This window comes from Notolepis coatsorum (assembly GCF_963971535.1).
Source record: "Notolepis coatsorum genome assembly, chromosome: 14".
Classification (NCBI taxonomy): Eukaryota; Metazoa; Chordata; class Actinopteri; order Aulopiformes; family Paralepididae; genus Notolepis; species Notolepis coatsorum.
This window is the reverse complement of record NC_140178.1, coordinates 115,998,088-116,015,587: the sequence shown is the minus strand read 5'-3', so window position 1 is coordinate 116,015,587 and position 17,500 is coordinate 115,998,088. Positions and strand designations below refer to the sequence as shown.

Here is a 17,500-nt window from a genome sequence, read left to right as displayed (position 1 = left end):
TTGCATCACATGTCCCCTCCGATACATGTGGAGGCAGCCTGTCACATCTTTTCACCTGCCAGTGCGGACTCTCATTTGGCGAGGAGTACGTGTAGGAGGCTCACACTACCCCCACCATTTTCCTGTATCTGCTGTGCAGGCATCCCCCAACCGACCTGTAGGAGTCGCTGTTTACAACGTCCAGATTACCACACTTCGACTTCCACCCGCTAACTCTGCCAATTGAGTTAGTATGATGGCCGGCCCAAGTCGGAGGCAACGCCAACAGCCGGATTCGATACCGGTGTCTCATGCGTTGGTGACGAGTGCAATGTCCGCTGTGCCACCGAGCCGCCAAAATTGAATCACTATTGTCTCCGTCTCTGTCTTATCTGCTCCTCTCTTCATCCTTTCTGCATTTTTTACTTTCCCATTACGTGTGTCACTCTTTAAATCTCCCACCAACTGCTCCATGCTAACCCCCTTTAAGTACTTGGGGTCCACATCTCAGAGGATCTGACATGGTCAACACACATAATAGACACAGTCGTAAAAAAGGCGAAGCAGCGCCTCTACCACCTGAGACAGTTAAGGAAGTTCAGAGTATCGGGGAAGGTACTCCAGTCCTTCTACTCCGGAGCTGTAGAGAGCATCTTGACTGGAAACATCACTGCCTGGTATGGAAACAGCATGGCACAGGACAAGAAGGCCCTACAGAGAGTGGTGCGCTCTGCCGAGCGTACCACGGGTATTGCACTACCTCCCCTGCAGGTTCTATACAACAAGAGGTGCAAATCCAGAGCCTGCAGAATAATGAAAGACCCTCACCACCCCAATAACAGCCTGTTCCAGCTGCTGAGGTCAGGCAGACGCCTGCGAACCCCAGCTACTAGGACAGAGAGGCTTCGGCTCAGCTTCTTCCCCCAGGCCATCAGAGCCTTGAACAATGAACACTGAGTGTCACAGAACACTGAACCTTCTACACACAAGTACACATTAGCACACACACGACACGCACGCTGTGCACGCTCGCACACTAGCAGCCACTTTAACATGAGAAAGCACTCACTCATGCTGCACACAAGCCCACACTTATGGCCACAAAGGAAAGGTCACTTTAAAAAATAGTATAATAACAGTGTATGCACTACCAAAGGACCTAGCATGTCCTTCATGCTCTGTAAATAACTATGTACAAATACCGTGATGTCCCACTATTTTACCTGTTTATTGCACAATGTTGTTTATTGGATTCTATTATATGTTGTACTACTGTATTGCACATTGTTGCGGGCAAGACCACCCGCATTTCATTGTATACTTGTATGCCGTGACAAATAAAACTCTTGACTTGACTTGACTTACACCCACCCTCCCTCTTCTCCCCTACTCTTACTACTTTATAGATACTAACTGTACCAATGCTTCTCATTTTCCTAGCTTTCTCCACCTGCTCTACACTTACACACCCTACAATCAAGTTCCCATCTCCCAAAACTTTTGCATACTTTACCTCACCTAACTGCGCTCCTATGAGTTTGGTTAACTCGATCGGCCCTATTTTTCTAACTCCCCCCTCTCCCTCAAATCTAACCACTATATTCAACACTTCTGTAAAATCCTTTCCTCTACCCTCACCATCTGACCCACTTGAGCTACCTCCCCTCTCTTTTTTCCTCTTAAGCCCCGTCCCCCCACTTTCCCTGCTCTTTTTTCCCACCTTTTTCCACCCTTCTCCCCCGCTCTCCTCTCCTACACTACACTCCGTCAGTATAACTTTCTCTATTAAAAGTGTGTAATATTCAGATATGGCCTGATTCTCAGGGTCGCGTTCTCGTCAAACAGTGAAGCCTGAAGCCTACAGCTGCCCGCCAGAGGACGTTTTTTAATCCCGTTTAAATTGTCTACCAGGTTTCTTCAGGGAAACTGGAAATATTATTCTGTATGAAATTCTCCTTCGAGGCTCGGAGACCAAAGATGATCCTCACTGTTAGTTAGACGATAGTCTGTTATAGTAGAATATTGAGTGCTTTCAGAGCTGTTCTCTATCTGTAAAAAATAAATGTTTTTTCACACGAAATGCACTGTATTATTTTACAGATTACTTCAGTTTTTCTACTTTAAGTGCAAATGCCATAAAAATACAGTAAATTACCTTTTATCAAAATATTAACCATTAAATAAAGGTTGTAATCTGTAAATGTATTTGATTTTACTGTAATTTGACAGTAAGTATTTGGAAATCATTGATGCCAGACATTTACCGTTTTCTTGCAGCTTTTTTTCTTAGATTAATATTGAGTTTACAGGCTTTCAGAACGGTTCTCTGTACTACTGGTCTGTTATAGTTGAATATTTAGACGAATCTTTCAGATCCGTTGTATAGACTACAGGAGAATATTGAGTTGCTTTAATTTGTTCTCTAGACCATGCGGTTTCCAAACTGTGGCGCGCAGAGCCCTCTTGGGGGTGCGTGACATGAAAAGGCTAATTAATGGCTGTGCTATGGTGTTATTTTACTAATAAATATAACTAATATACATTTTTTCAAATGGGGATTTTCACTCTGTAAATCATGAAATTTACGAAAACTTTATAATTAAAAACATACGTTTTAATAATAATAATAATAAAAAATTATCCAAAATGCACTTTACTTCCTGCCAAAAGGCCATAGGCGCGCGACTGGGACCTGTGCGCTATTATTGTGGCAGCGTATAGTTATTATAATAATTATACTCAGTGGTGCAGTGGTGGTGCCACGCGGTATCACGCCGTCCTAGCAGTTTTCTGAGCAGAAGTACGCGCAGTCACGCATGGATGTGTACGTGCGCGAATACAAAAATGCGCTCCACTCATTCATTGTGCGCTAAGTACCCACCGTCTTACATAACAACAGCGCAGGTCGTCGGTGTCACCAACTACGTCCTCATATACACGGTATAAACAGATAATTTGACAACAAACAGTACTATGTTCCTACCTGCAACGCAAGGATGCCACACAGCCGTGTGAACACAAACGAACTAAGGGACAAGTGCAACATTGTATCATTATAGTCCCTGTGTCTCCCTGAATCGGAACAAAGCCACACAGCCGTGTGAACACAAACGAACTAAGGGACAAGTGCAACATTGTATCATTATAGTCCCTGTGTCTCCCTGAATCGGAACAAAGCAAACAAACTACAGGTGTGAAAACGCCTTACATTCATGCAGCTAATCACATGGTATTGACAGTAAGAGCATGTGATTGTTCTCATGTAAGTCTAATATAGTATTTATTGACAGTAAGAGCATGTGATTGTTCTCATGTAAGTCTAATCATATTGTATTTGACAGTAAGAGCATGTGATCATTCTCATGTAAGTCTAATATAGTATTTATTGACAGTAAGAGCATGTGATTGTTCTCATGTAAGTCTAATATAGTATTTATTGACAGTAAGAGCATGTGATTGTTCTCATGTAAGTCTAATATAGTATTTATTGACAGTAAGAGAGCATGTGATTGTTCTCATGTAAGTCTAATATAGTATTTATTGACAGTAAGAGAGCATGTGATCATTGTTCTCTTGTAAGTCTAATCATAAAGGATGTGTTAGAGTATGAGGCAATGAGAACACTCTACTGTTCACTCATCTCACCTTATATCAGTTATTGTGTTGAAGTATGGGGGAATACTTATGGGACCAATATAAAACCATTATATATACAACAGAAGAGGGCCATAAGAATCACACATAAAGTGAGTTATCGAGAACACACAAATACATTATTTATTAAATCTAGAATAATTAAACTTGAAGACATGGTTAAGTTTCAAACAATGTTAATTATGTTTAGGGCAAGAAATAATACACTGCCAGAAAAACTACAAAATCTTTTTCATTTAGAAAGTGAGTTTAGTAGGAGAAAATACAATTTTAAACATCAGTTTGCACGTACCACACTTAAACAGATGTGTCCTTCAGTTATTGGTGTAAAGTTGTGGAATTCTCTCCATAGCGAGCTTAATGGATGTAGTAGTGTTTATCTATTCAAAAAAATTATAAAAAAGAAATATTTAGTCAGTATGAAAATCAAATGTGATCAGAATAGTGAGATCTTTTCTTTTTTTTCTCCTTTTTTCCTTTTTTTTATTGATCTTTTTCCCCCTCCATTTTCCTCCGATTTTCTCCCATCCCAATGTTAGTCGTATGCCAATTCCCAATCCCCTTCCTGGTCGCTGCGCACTTACCCCCCACAGTCAGATCATCTGGGAGAGTGGAGGCTATCACGTGCTTCCTCCGACACACGTCCAGCCAATCAACCGCTTCTTTTCACCTGGCAGCGCGGATCCTCCCTGAGAGGGCGTAGCGTGTGGAAGGATCACACTATCCCACTCAGGTCCTATCCGCGCTTAGCAGGCGCCCCGACCGAACTGTAGGAGTTGCTGTTTACAACGACCCGGACCCACCCCGCCAGCTTCTCCCACCCTCTAATACAGCCAATTGTATTAGTGTGAACGGCCAGCCAAACCCCGAAGCTGTGAGCTGGATTCGAACAGCTCCGGGGTTGGTGACGAACGCAATCTCCGCTACGCCACCTAACCGCTTCTCTTTTTCTTTTATTCTTTATTCTTTATTATTATTATTATTATTATTATTATTATTATTATTAAATTTTTTCCTTGTTTAACTGTGAATTGTGAGTTTCTTGTATAATGGTATAAATGATTAATTGTATAAATTAGGTTGTACGCCGACCAGAAAATACTTCTTTAGTTTAGGAATAAGGGGCAGGTAACTATAAGATTTATTCTTCTTCCTGCTCCTTTTGTCCATGGAATGTTATTTATGATTGTGTAATGAAGAAACTCTGATTGTATGACTCCATGTGGCAAATAAAAAAAAAACTCTGAATCTGAAGTCTAATCATATAGTATTGACAGTAAGATCATGTGATTGTTCTCTTGTAACTTATCTATTTTATTCAGCAAACAAAAGTTGCAATAGATAAAAAAAAAAGACACTGGAGATTAAAGGAATAATTCGATTCTTAATGAGACACTCGTGTCTTAATGCAGAAACGGTTCTGTGTTGGAACGTAGAATATGTTTGAACATTGTTAATGTCCCTCTTTATCTCACAACTAGTACAGTATACGGTACTTATTCACTTCAATGAGGAATGCTAACAACAATGAGGAAACCTTACCTTTAATGTGTCTGTTGAAACCAGAATCTTAATGGTGCTATAGATAACATTTATGTAGAGTAATAATAATAAAACAAAACAATTATAATACAATTTAAAAAATACATCCAGAGCTTTTAGAAAGGTGCGGAAATAAAAGTATTGCTTTTCCTCCCAAAACATTATTTATTAGTGAATTTATCATTGAAAAAATGTTGGCGGTCCAAAATTAAAGTTGTTTACATGTTGCGTGGATGCATGCCCTCCCCACTTCCCATGTCCCCACGTGGAATGCACCTGATGACATGCTGGTGCTCTAGTGCGACATCTTGTGGCTGAACGTTATATATAGCACCTTTAACTTTAAAAACACTTGTCACCACAATTAATCCCCTGTCTATCATGGATTGCAAAATTTAACATACAATTTCAACAAAAATAATGTAAAATGTAATACTTTCTAGATGCATATATAATCTCTGGTTTACTATACACAGTACACAGTAAACAATATATTAGTTTGAAGCAGTTATTCAATATACAAATCCGGTGCTATTTGTTCTAAAACAGAATGTTTGACAGATTACATTCAAGCAAACCGCCCCAGCAAAATGAGAAATTGTTTAATTTCACCAGAAATGAGCCCAGTGAGAGAATGTATAAGAATGACCATTCTGATCCCAGGTTCTACTTCAACAGTAGAGTCCACAGAGGTGACATTCTATTTGGCCCCGCCCCCTGGCACTAAATACTTTGCTATGGAGACTGGATAATATTTTGCAGTAAACATTTACTGTCAGCATTAATGAGTCTCCTCATTATGAAACATACAAGTGTCGTTTAGTTCATATACAAACAACAACCTGCAGCTATGTCACAGTGTCTTGATTGATTGATTGATTGAAAAGTTTATTAACAGATTGCAGAATGGGTACAGTACAGTACAGCTCAATACATACAATTGTTAAGGGGATGCAGACCAGAGAAAGACTTTCGTCTTGTTTACATCAGGGTCCCCCATTTTCAATTCATCATAACATATATGACATACAGATAGACAGTACTGCTAGGTCACATAGCAACACAGTCAGAAAATGAAAATAAAGTACTAATTGACCACAGTAAAAAAAAAAGTACATAATGTATAGCCATAAGTAATATATTTACATCTTGTATAAGTAATACATTTACATCTTGTATAAGTAATATATTTATGTTTCGTATCAGCAAAAGTTGAAAACAAACACAGCTACGGGGAGCCAAACCAACAATGATTGTAGTCTCACCACTAGACTATAAGCCAACTAAATATGTAATATATTTACTTAATTGTAATATGTACAAATTGTACATTTTCGTAATTACATCAATATATTACTAATGCCCATAACATACCTTTTTCCTGTGGTCGATTAGTACTTTATTACATATTTAGTATTATTTTATCTGGCTGCATATAGGCTACATCACAGTTAGGCCAACTAGCTATGCTAACTGTCTGCTGGAGGATAGCGTGGTGTTAACTAAACATGATCTCCAGCTGAATATAAGATAACCTAGCTTGCAGCTAACTGAATATAAGATAACCTAGCTTGCAGCTAACTGAATATAAGATAACTTAGCTTGCAGCTAACTGAATATAAGCTAACCTAGCTTGTCTAACTGAATATAAGCTAACCTAGCTTGCAGCTAACTGAATATAAGCTAACCTAGCTTGCAGCTAACTGAATAAGCTAACATAGCTTGCAGCTAACTGAATATAAGCTAACCTGAATGAATGAAGAAACTTTATTTAACAGATTGCAGAATGGGTACAATACAGTACGGCTCAATACACACAATTGTTAAGGGGATGCAGACCAGAGAAAGACGTTTGTCTTGTTTACATCAGGGTCCCCCATTTTCAATTCATAGTGAAACCTAGCTTGCAGCTAACTGAATATAAGCTAACCTAGCTTGCAGCTAACTGAATATAACCTAACCTAGGTTGCAGCTAACTGAATATAAGCTAACCTAGCTTGCAGCTAGTTATTCACAGTTGAAGGTGACCAGCAGTGACTCCCTGGGAAATGTAGTCCATTCATTAAAGAAAAGTGTAGTTCCTCATTTCAGCCTAAATGATAGTTATCACTATCGGCAGCAGCTGTAATATAACATAACATATAAAGATGTGATGTTCTAAACAACATATTAATGCACAATGTTAAACTGAAGGTATTTTGCGCAGGACTAGTTGAACGCTACTTTTCCGTTCTACATACTCCTACGCAGAGAGTTGGACGACGTTCCACTGTCAAGCCGGTGCTACCTATACTCGTATTACTTTCCCTTAATATATTTAATAAATTATTATATTAATTGCCCTCTTCTGTTTTTAGTCTACTTTAATAATAAGATAAATAATTTAAATAATTTAATTTCACGGCGTCTGTGCAGGCTGTGTGACGTATAGGTGTAGAGGCAGCTCTGTGTAGGAGTGTGTTTCAGGCTGTGTGATGTACAGGCATAGAGGCAGCTCTGTGTAGGAGTGTGTTTCAGGCTGTGTGACGTACAGGCAGCTCTGTGTAGGAGTGTGTTTCAGGCTGTGTGATGTACAGGCGTAGAGGCAGCTCTGTGTAGGAGTGTGTTTCAGGCTGTGTGACGTACAGGCAGCTCTGTGTAGGAGTGTGTTTCAGGCTGTGTGATGTACAGGCGTAGAGGCAGCTCTGTGTAGGAGTGTGTTTCAGGCTGTGTGACGTACAGGCAGCTCTGTGTAGGAGTGTGTTTCAGGCTGTGTGACGTACAGGCAGCTCTGTGTAGGAGTGTGTTTCAGGCTGTGTGATGTACAGGCATAGAGGCAGCTCTGTGTAGGAGTGTGTTTCAGGCTGTGTGACGTACAAGTGTAGAGGCAGCTCTGTGTAGGAGTGTGTTTCAGGCTGTGTAATGTTAGCGTTGTTGCCCTGGTAACTACGTTATTCAAGCCCTGGCTGACCACAGAGCTAACGTTAGCGCTGTTGCCCTGGTTACTACGTTATTCCTATAACAGTACGAAATAGGTCATCAGTCATTCACAATATGAAAACATTCCCACATTTTTGATGAACAACGATATTTCAGTAGGCTAATAATAGGGACTTTCATTCATCATTTTTGTATTTGTGCCTTTTTTTACAAGGAATGTATAAAAGCTTCATACTCCTTGCTGTTTTACAGGAGGCTGTCAGTCAGTGGACCCTGTCACTAGCACTGATGATGGAGCTAACGTTATGCTAGCGCCCCTAATGTAAATCTGTTGAGCCGATTAAGTGGTTAGTTAGTTATTTGAACAAACATTCTGTCTCATTATTATGCAGTGATTTCCAACCGTAGAAGACTAGCAACAATAAGGCTGGCTAGCATAACATTAGCTTATAGCTAACAGCTTCATGCTGACGAACTGTAGAGAGAGGGAAGACAACGTGAAGAGCGTCTCAGCCAATCACAGCGTGATATTGGAGGCCACGGCAGTTCATCGCGCTATGGGGCGGGGCTTGGAGCAAAACTGGCTTAGCAATGGTTAGGAGGCCACCGAAATAGATGGGACGTAATTCTGCAAGCAGAAGGGTCTCGGCAGCCACACAGACTGCCTAGTCGCATGACTCGACATAGTTCCCAGGGAAGAAGCCATGGTTGCCGTTGACAACGCCCTCACACCAGCCGTCGTCGTGGCGATGTGTCACGTAGATGACATCTCCCTCTGTAAGAGAGATGTCGCCTGGCTTGGCTGCCTCGTAGCTGTATAGTGCCACCACTAGGACAGAAAGGAATCAGTCAGAAGAGACACTACCACACAGGATTAGTACTAAAAAAGAGTAATATTAATGTGACAGAAAATGACTTTGGCGTAGCATTATTACTTTAGAGTAGCATTACTACTTTAGAGTAGCATTACTACTTTAGAGTAACATTACCACTTTAGAGTAGCATTACTACTTTGGAGTAGCATTATTACTTTAGAGTAGCATTACTACTTTAGAGTAGCATTACTACTTTGGAGTAGCATTATTACTTTAGAGTAGCATTACTACTTTGGAGTAGCATTATTACTTTAGAGTAGCATTACTACTATAGAGTAGCATTACTACTTTGGAGTAGCATTATTACTTTAGAGTAGCATTACTACTTGAGTATGATTACTACTTTAGAGTAACATTACTACTTTAGAGTAGCATTACTACTTTGGAGTAGCATTATTACTTTAGAGTAGCATTACTACTTTGGAGTAGCATTATTACTTTAGAGTAGCATTACTACTATAGAGTAGCATTACTACTTTGGAGTAGCATTATTACTTTAGAGTAGCATTACTACTTTGGAGTAGCATTATTACTTTAGAGTAGCATTACTACTTGAGTATGATTACTACTTTAGAGTAACATTACTACTATAGAGTAGCATTACTACTATAGAGTAACCTTACTACTATAGAGTAACATTACTACTTTAGAATAACATTACTACTAGTAGTAGTAATAACAGTAGTATAGTAGTATTAATAACAGTACTGTAGTAGTAACAGTAGTATAGTAGTATTAATAACATTACTGTAGTAGTAACAGTAGTATAGTAGTATTAATAACAGTACTGTAGTAGTAACAGTAGTTTATTAGTATTAATAATAGTACTGTAGTAGTAACAGTATATTAGTATTAATAACAGTACTGTAGTAGTAACAGTAGTATAGTAGTATTAATAACATTACTGTAGTAGTAACAGTAGTATAGTAGTATTAATAACAGTACTGTAGTAGTAACAGTAGTTTATTAGTATTAATAATAGTACTGTAGTAGTAACAGTATATTAGTATTAATAACAGTACTGTAGTAGTAACAGTAGTATAGTAGTATTAATAATAGTACTGTATTATAGTAGTATTAATAATAGTACTGTAGTAGTAACAGTAGTATAGTAGTATTAATAATAGTACTGTATTATATTAGTATTAATAATAGTACTGTATTATATTAGTATTAATAATAGTACTGTAGTAGTAACAGTAGTATATTAGTATTAATAATAGTACTGTATTATATTAGTATTAATAATAGTACTGTATTATATTAGTATTAATAATAGTACTGTAGTAGTAACAGTAGTATAGTAGTATTAATAATAGTACTGTAGTAGTAACAGTAGTATAGTAATATTAATAACAGTACTGTAGTAGTAACAGTAGTGTAGTCATATTAATAGCAGTACTGTAGTAGTAACAGTAGTATAGTAGTATTAATAATAGTACTGTAGTAGTAACAGTAGTATATTAGTATTAATAATAGTACTGTAGTGGGAACAGTAGTATAGTAGTATTAATAACAGTAGTGTAGTAGTAACAGTAGTATAGTAATATTAATAACGGTACTGTAGTAGTAACAGTAGTGTAGTAGTATTAATAATAGTACTGTAGTAGTAACAGTAGTATAGTAGTATTAATAATAGTACTGTATTATAGTAGTATTAATAATAGTAATGTAGTAGTAACAGTAGTATAGTAGTATTAATAATAGTACTGTATTATATTAGTATTAATAATAGTACTGTATTATATTAGTATTAATAATAGTACTGTATTATAGTAGTATTAATAATAGTAATGTAGTAGTAACAGTAGTATAGTAGTATTAATAATAGTACTGTAGTATAATAGTATTATTAATAGTACTGTAGTAGTAACAGTAGTATAGTAGTATTAATAATAGTACTGTAGTATATTAGTATTAATAATAGTATTGTAGTAGTAACAGTAGTATAGTAGTATTAGTATTAATAATAGTACTGTATTATATTAGTATTAATAATAGTACTGTATTATATTAGTATTAATAATAGTACTGTAGTAGTACCAGTAGTATAGTAGTATTAGTATTAATAATAGTACTGTATTATATTAGTATTAATAATAGTACTGTATTATATTAGTATTAATAATAGTACTGTATTATATTAGTATTAATAATAGTACTGTATTATATTAGTATTAATACTAGTACTGTAGTAGTAATATTAGTATTAATAATAGTACTGTATTATATTAGTATTAATAATAGTACTGTATTATATTAGTATTAATAATAGTACTGTATTATATTAGTATTAATAATAGTACTGTATTATATTAGTATTAATAATAGTACTGTAGTAGTAACAGTAGTATAGTAGTATTAATAATAGTACTGTATTATATTAGTATTAATAATAGTACTGTATTATAGTATTAATAATAGTACTGTATTATATTAGTATTAATAATAGTACTGTATTATATTAGTATTAATAATAGTACTGTATTATATTAGTATTAATAATAGTACTGTAGCACCTTTCTCCAGATAGCTGTCGGTGACGTCGTCCGCTGGTGGAGGGACATGTGGCATGATGTCATCACATCCCCCGTCACCACCCATTGGTGGAGGAGGGGGCGGGGCTGGGATCTCCAGATCTAACAGGAACACAACAGGATTAGTAGATTGCATTGTGATTGGCTGACAGATTATTTTGACAGACTATTTGACTCCTGCCTGGACTAGAACCTTTAAGACATCAGTCAGTGTGCGTGTGCATGTGCGTGTGCGCGTGTGTGTGTGTGTGTGTGTGTGTGTGTGTGTGTGTGTGTGTGTGTGTGTGTGTGTGTGTGTGCGCATGTCTGCATGCGTGTGTGTCTTACCCAGGTGTTGCAGGCGAGCAGGCAGGCAGAGGCGAGGAGGAGGAGAGGACGAGGGGGGAGGGGCCAGGGGGGGAGGGTAAGAAGGGGGAGGTGGAATCATTACTGATCAGAGAGAGAGAGGGAGGGAAATAGAGAGGGAGGCAGAGAGAGAGAGAGAGAGAGAGAGAGGGGGAGGGAGAGAAAGAGGCAGAGAGAGAGAGAAAGGGAGGGAGAGAGAGAGTGGGAGAGAGAGAGAGCGAGAGAGAGTGGGGGAGAGAGAGAGAGAGAGAGAGGGAGAGTGGAAGAGAGAGAGGGAGAGAGAGTGGGAGAGAGAGAGTGGGGGAGAGAGAGAGAGTGGAAGAGAGGGAGAGAGAGAAGCGATTCAGTGAGATAAAAGAGAGAAAGCAGCAGTGCAGTGTCAGACTCATGGGGGTTCTGACTAAATGTAATCTGAATTGGTTTTTGATTGATTTATAGTAATTGCATTATTATTACATGTTTATAGGCAGTATCACAGCCTTGGTATTGATTGGTTGTTGATGTGATATTATCACTCAGTCTTTACCCAAAATCTCAAATCAATCAAAATACTCTAGTCACACACTAGCAATATTATAGTCATAATAAGAATATGACTGGAATATGACTAGAGTATGACTAGAATAATTCATACACTAGTCATACACTAGTCTTACTCTAGTCATACACTAGTCATACTCTAGTCATACACTAGTCATACTCTAGTCATATTCTAGTCATACTCTAGTCATACTCTATTCATATTCCAGTCATATTCTAGTCATATTCTAGTTATATTCTAGTTATATTCTAGTCATACTCTAGTCATACACTAGTCTTACTCTAGTCATACACTAGTCATACTCTAGTCATACTCTAGTCATACTCTATTCATATTCCAGTCATATTCTAGTCATATTCTAGTTATATTCTAGTTATATTCTAGTCATACTCTAGTCATACACTAGTCTTACTCTAGTCATACACTTAGTCATACTCTAGTCATATTCCAGTCATATTCTAGTTATATTCAAGTCATACACTAGTCTTACTCTAGTCATACTCTAGTCATATTCCAGTCATATTCTAGTCATATTCTAGTTATATTCAAGTCATACACTAGTCTTACTCTAGTCATACACTAGTCATACTCTAGTCATATTCCAGTCATAGTCTAGTCATATTCTAGTTATATTCTAGTCATACTCTAGTCTTACTCTAGCCATACACTAGTCATACTCTATTCATTTTGCAGTCATATTCTAGTCATATTCTAGTTATATTCTAGTCATACTCTATTCATATTCCAGTCATAGTCTAGTCATATTCTAGTTATATTCTAGTCATACTCTAGTCTTACTCTAGTCATACACTAGTCATACTCTATTGTCATGTTCCAGTCATATTCTAGTCGTATTCTAGTTATATTCTAGTCATATTCTAGTTATATTCTAGTCATATTCTAGTCATATTCTAGTAAATCTCTAGTCACAAAGCACTTTGCAATATAGAGGGTAATTTGCGTCCTATACCAGCAGTCAACCAGCAGTCAACCTTGAGAGAAGCGAACCACCGGTCCTAGTACCTAGTACTATAACTATTGAAATGATTACTACTACAAATATTGGTAACACTTTCTATGATGCCCATGTCTATAATGCATTATAAACATACTTATAATATACTTATAACACTATAATTATTGTTATAAGCTCTCGTAAATATTCATAATGCTTCATAAAAAAAATTAAAAATTTGTATTTTTTTTAATCATCTGGCGACCCCCCCCCCCCCCCCGTGGCGGCTCAAAGGCCGCACCCCCTACCGATTTAAAGTTCCAACATGCCTGCCTAAACCTAACCTTAACTCTAACTATAATCATAGTTTAATAGTGGTGAGAACACTAACTATTAATCATGGATAGTGGTGAGAACACTAACTAATTAATCATGGATAGTGGTGAGAGCACTAACTATAATCATAGTTTAATAGTGGTGAGAGCACTAACTATAATCATGGTTTAATAGTGGTAAGAGCACTAACTATTAATCATGGATAGTGGTGAGAGCACTAACTATAATAATAGTTAGATAGTGGTGAGAGCACTAACTATAATCATGGTTTAATAGTGGAGAGAGCACTAACTATTAATCATGGATAGTGGTGAGAGCACTAACTATAATCATAGTTAGATAGTGGTGAGAGCACTAACTATAATCATAGTTACTTAGTGGTGAGAGCACTAACTATAATAATAGTTAGATAGTGGTGAAAGCACTAACTATAATCATAGTTACATAGTGGTGAGAGCACTAACTATAATAATAGTTAGATAGTGGTGAGAGCACTAACTATAATCATAGTTACATAGTGGTGAGAGCACTAACTATAATAACAGTTAGATAGTGGTGAGAGCACTAACTATAATCATACTTAGATAGTGGTGAGAGCACTAACTATAATCATAGTTAGATAGTGGTGAGAGCACTAACTATAATCATAGTTAGATAGTGGTGAGAGCACTAACTATAATCATAGTTAGATAGTGGTGAGAGCACTAACTATAATAATAGTTAGATAGTGGTGAGAGCACTAACTATAATCATAGTTAGATAGTGGTGAGAGCACTAACTATAATCATAGTTACTTAGTGGTGAGAGCACTAACTATAATAATAGTTAGATAGTGGTGAAAGCACTAACTATAATCATAGTTACATAGTGGTGAGAGCACTAACTATAATAATAGTTAGATAGTGGTGAGAGCACTAACTATAATCATAGTTACATAGTGGTGAGAGCACTAACTATAATAACAGTTAGATAGTGGTGAGAGCACTAACTATAATCATAGTTAGATAGTGATGATGAGAACACTAACTATAATCACAGTTAGATAGTGGTGAGAGCACTAACTATAATCACAGTTAGATAGTGGTGAGAGCACTAACTATAATCACAGTTAGATAGTGGTGAGAGCACTAACTATAATCATAGTTATAGTGATGAGAACACTAACTATAATCAGACCTAATTCACATATATATATTTTTTTTTTCTCCCCATCCCAATTTTTTGTCGTTATGCCAATTCCCCCCCTCCCCTACCTGGTTGTTGTGCGCATGTTCCTCCTACTGGTTGGTACAAGGGAACCCTGAAGTCCACCACATGCTTCCTCCGACACATGTGGAGACAGCCAGTGGCTCTCTTCTCACCTGGCAGCGAGGACTCTCATTGGTGAAGTGTAACGCGTGGGAGGTCACGCTGCCTTCGCCATTTCCTGCCTTTCGCTGAGCAGGCGCCCAGACCTGACCTGTAGGCGTCACTGTCCACAACGCCAGATTACCACCCACGACTTCCCTCCCCCTAACTCAGCCAAACGAGTTAGTATGACGACCGGCCCAAGCCGCAGGGCAATGCTGACTCCGGGAGTCGAGACCGCAGCCTCTTGCATTGGTGACGAGCGCAATCTCCGCTACGCCAACCGACCGCCTATTCACATTTTATTTTTAGCAACATTTCCAAAGTTTGCTTAAATTCGATTGACAATTTAATAGAAACACTTGCAGAGTATTACATTTTTTAAGGAGTCAGTTACTTTACCAGTACCTTACCAGTAATCAAGTAGTGTCTGTTATAAAACGATTACATTCATTCTACGTTTTGTTTGTTGTTCTTGCATAGATTTAATAATTTATTTTCCACCTTAAAGCAAGAAAGGGGCGCTCTAGTAGCACCCCATGTAATGCGCTGCGTCGCGTAATGGCCGACCGGGGTTCGACTCCCGCACCCGGCGTCCTTTGCCGAATGTTTTCCCCTGCTCTATCTCCCATTTCCTCCTCTCCCTCTCTCTCTACCGGACTGCCTGGTAGTACAATCCAATAAAAATCTTAAAAAAAAATTTAAAAAAATAAAAGCAAGAAAGGACCACGTATAGTGATGTATAATCAGTTTGTAATGTATTATAACTGCCGACCCCTCAGGAATTACATTACTTTACTTAAAGCACCCAATAACTACTTATAGTGACTTATAACCAGCTTGTAATGTAATTATAACAGTGATTATAATGCATATAAAATTATTATAATGTATTACAGCTATGAGAATTATAACACAAATGTACACAAAATTATTATCATACTTGACCTTATAAGTCATTATAAAGCAGAGTATTTTTATGAAGCATGATGAATTTTTATGTGTGTTTATAATGGATTGGTAAATGCACAGCTTGTATCCAAAGTGCTTCACAAGTTATACTTCACATTCACCCATTCACTCACACATTCACCCATTCACTCACACATTCACCCATTCACTCACCCATTCACTCACACATTCACTCACACCTTCACCCATTCACTCACACATTCACTCACACCTTCACCCATTCACTCACACATTCACTCACACCTTCACCCATTCACTCACACATTCACTCACACCTTCACCCATTCACTCACACATTCACTCACACCTTCACCCATTCACTCACACATTCACTCACACCTTCACCCATTCACTCACACATTCACTCACACATTCACCCATTCACTCACCCATTCACTCACACCTTCACCCATCGACAGCAGGAGGCGCCCATGCAAGGTTAGGGGGAGCAGTTAGGGTTTAAGTGTCTTGCTCAAGGACACTTCGACATGCAGCCGGGAGGAGCCGGAATCTAACCGGGAACCTTCAGATTACCAGACGACTGCCCTAGCTCCCTCCTGAGCTACTGCCGCCCCCTTATAAAACTATAATTATACATTGTTATAAGCGGATTATAACGCATTATAAGTATGTTTATAATGCATCATAGACATGGGTGTCATGGGAAATGTTACCCAAATATGAATTCAAGTATTACTAGGATTAGTGCTATTTTACTATTTCAGCATTTAATAAAAATGCATCTGTCTTTGTTCACTTTACCCCCAAGTCCAACCTTCACAGCACAGGGGGCAGAGCTCTCCTCCAGGGCGGCTCCCGGGCTCTGGAACTCCCTCCTCCAAGACACTAGAGACTAACCCTGCCGCAAGACCCGTCTGTCTTCTCCTCTGTCTTCTCCTAACCCCCCATCCCTCCTTGTGTGTTTGTCTGTTGTTGGTCTGTTGTTTGTCTGTTGTTGAGTCTGTTGTTGGTCTGTTGTTGGTCTGTTGTTGGTCTGTTGTTGGTCTGTTGTTGGTCTGTTGTTTGTCTGTTGTTGGTCTGTTGTTGGTCTGTTGTTGGTCTGTTGTTTGTGTGTTGTTGGTCTGTTGTTTGTCTGTTGTTGGTCTGTTGTTGGTCTGTTGTTGGTCTGTTGTTGGTCTGTTGTTGGTCTGTTGTTTGTCTGTTGTTGGTCTGTTGTTTGTGTGTTGTTGGTCTGTTGTTTGTCTGTTGTTGGTCTGTTGTTGGTCTGTTGTTGGTCTGTTGTTGGTCTGTTGTTGGTCTGTTGTTTGTGTGTTGTTGGGTCTGTTGTTTGTCTGTTGTTGGTCTGTTGTTGGTCTGTTGTTGGTCTGTTGTTGGTCTGTTGTTGGTCTGTTGTTTGTCTGTTGTTGGTCTGTTGTTTGTCTGTTGTTGGTCTGTTGTTTGTCTGTTGTTGGTCTGTTGTTTGTCTGTTGTTGGTCTGTTGTTTGTCTGTTGTTGGTCTGTTGTTGGTCTGTTGTTGGTCTGTTGTTGGTCTGTTGTT

At 38.1% G+C, this 17,500-nt stretch overlaps 1 protein-coding gene across 1 annotated transcript in view; it reads right to left on the bottom strand.

The window, feature by feature from the left end:
* Positions 1-8,719: 8,719 nt before the first annotated feature.
* LOC311240733 (uncharacterized protein) overlaps positions 8,720-17,500 on the bottom strand; it is a gene marked incomplete at its 5' end in the record, with an annotated part of 15,133 nt that continues 6,352 nt past the window's right edge. The window contains 3 exons of the mRNA XM_084329306.1: positions 8,720-8,923; positions 11,489-11,608; positions 11,834-11,935. Of these exons, the coding sequence (XP_084185432.1) occupies positions 8,760-8,923; positions 11,489-11,608; positions 11,834-11,935 (386 nt within the window). The 3' untranslated portion in view covers positions 8,720-8,759. The remainder of the gene's footprint in view (positions 8,924-11,488; positions 11,609-11,833; positions 11,936-17,500) is intronic.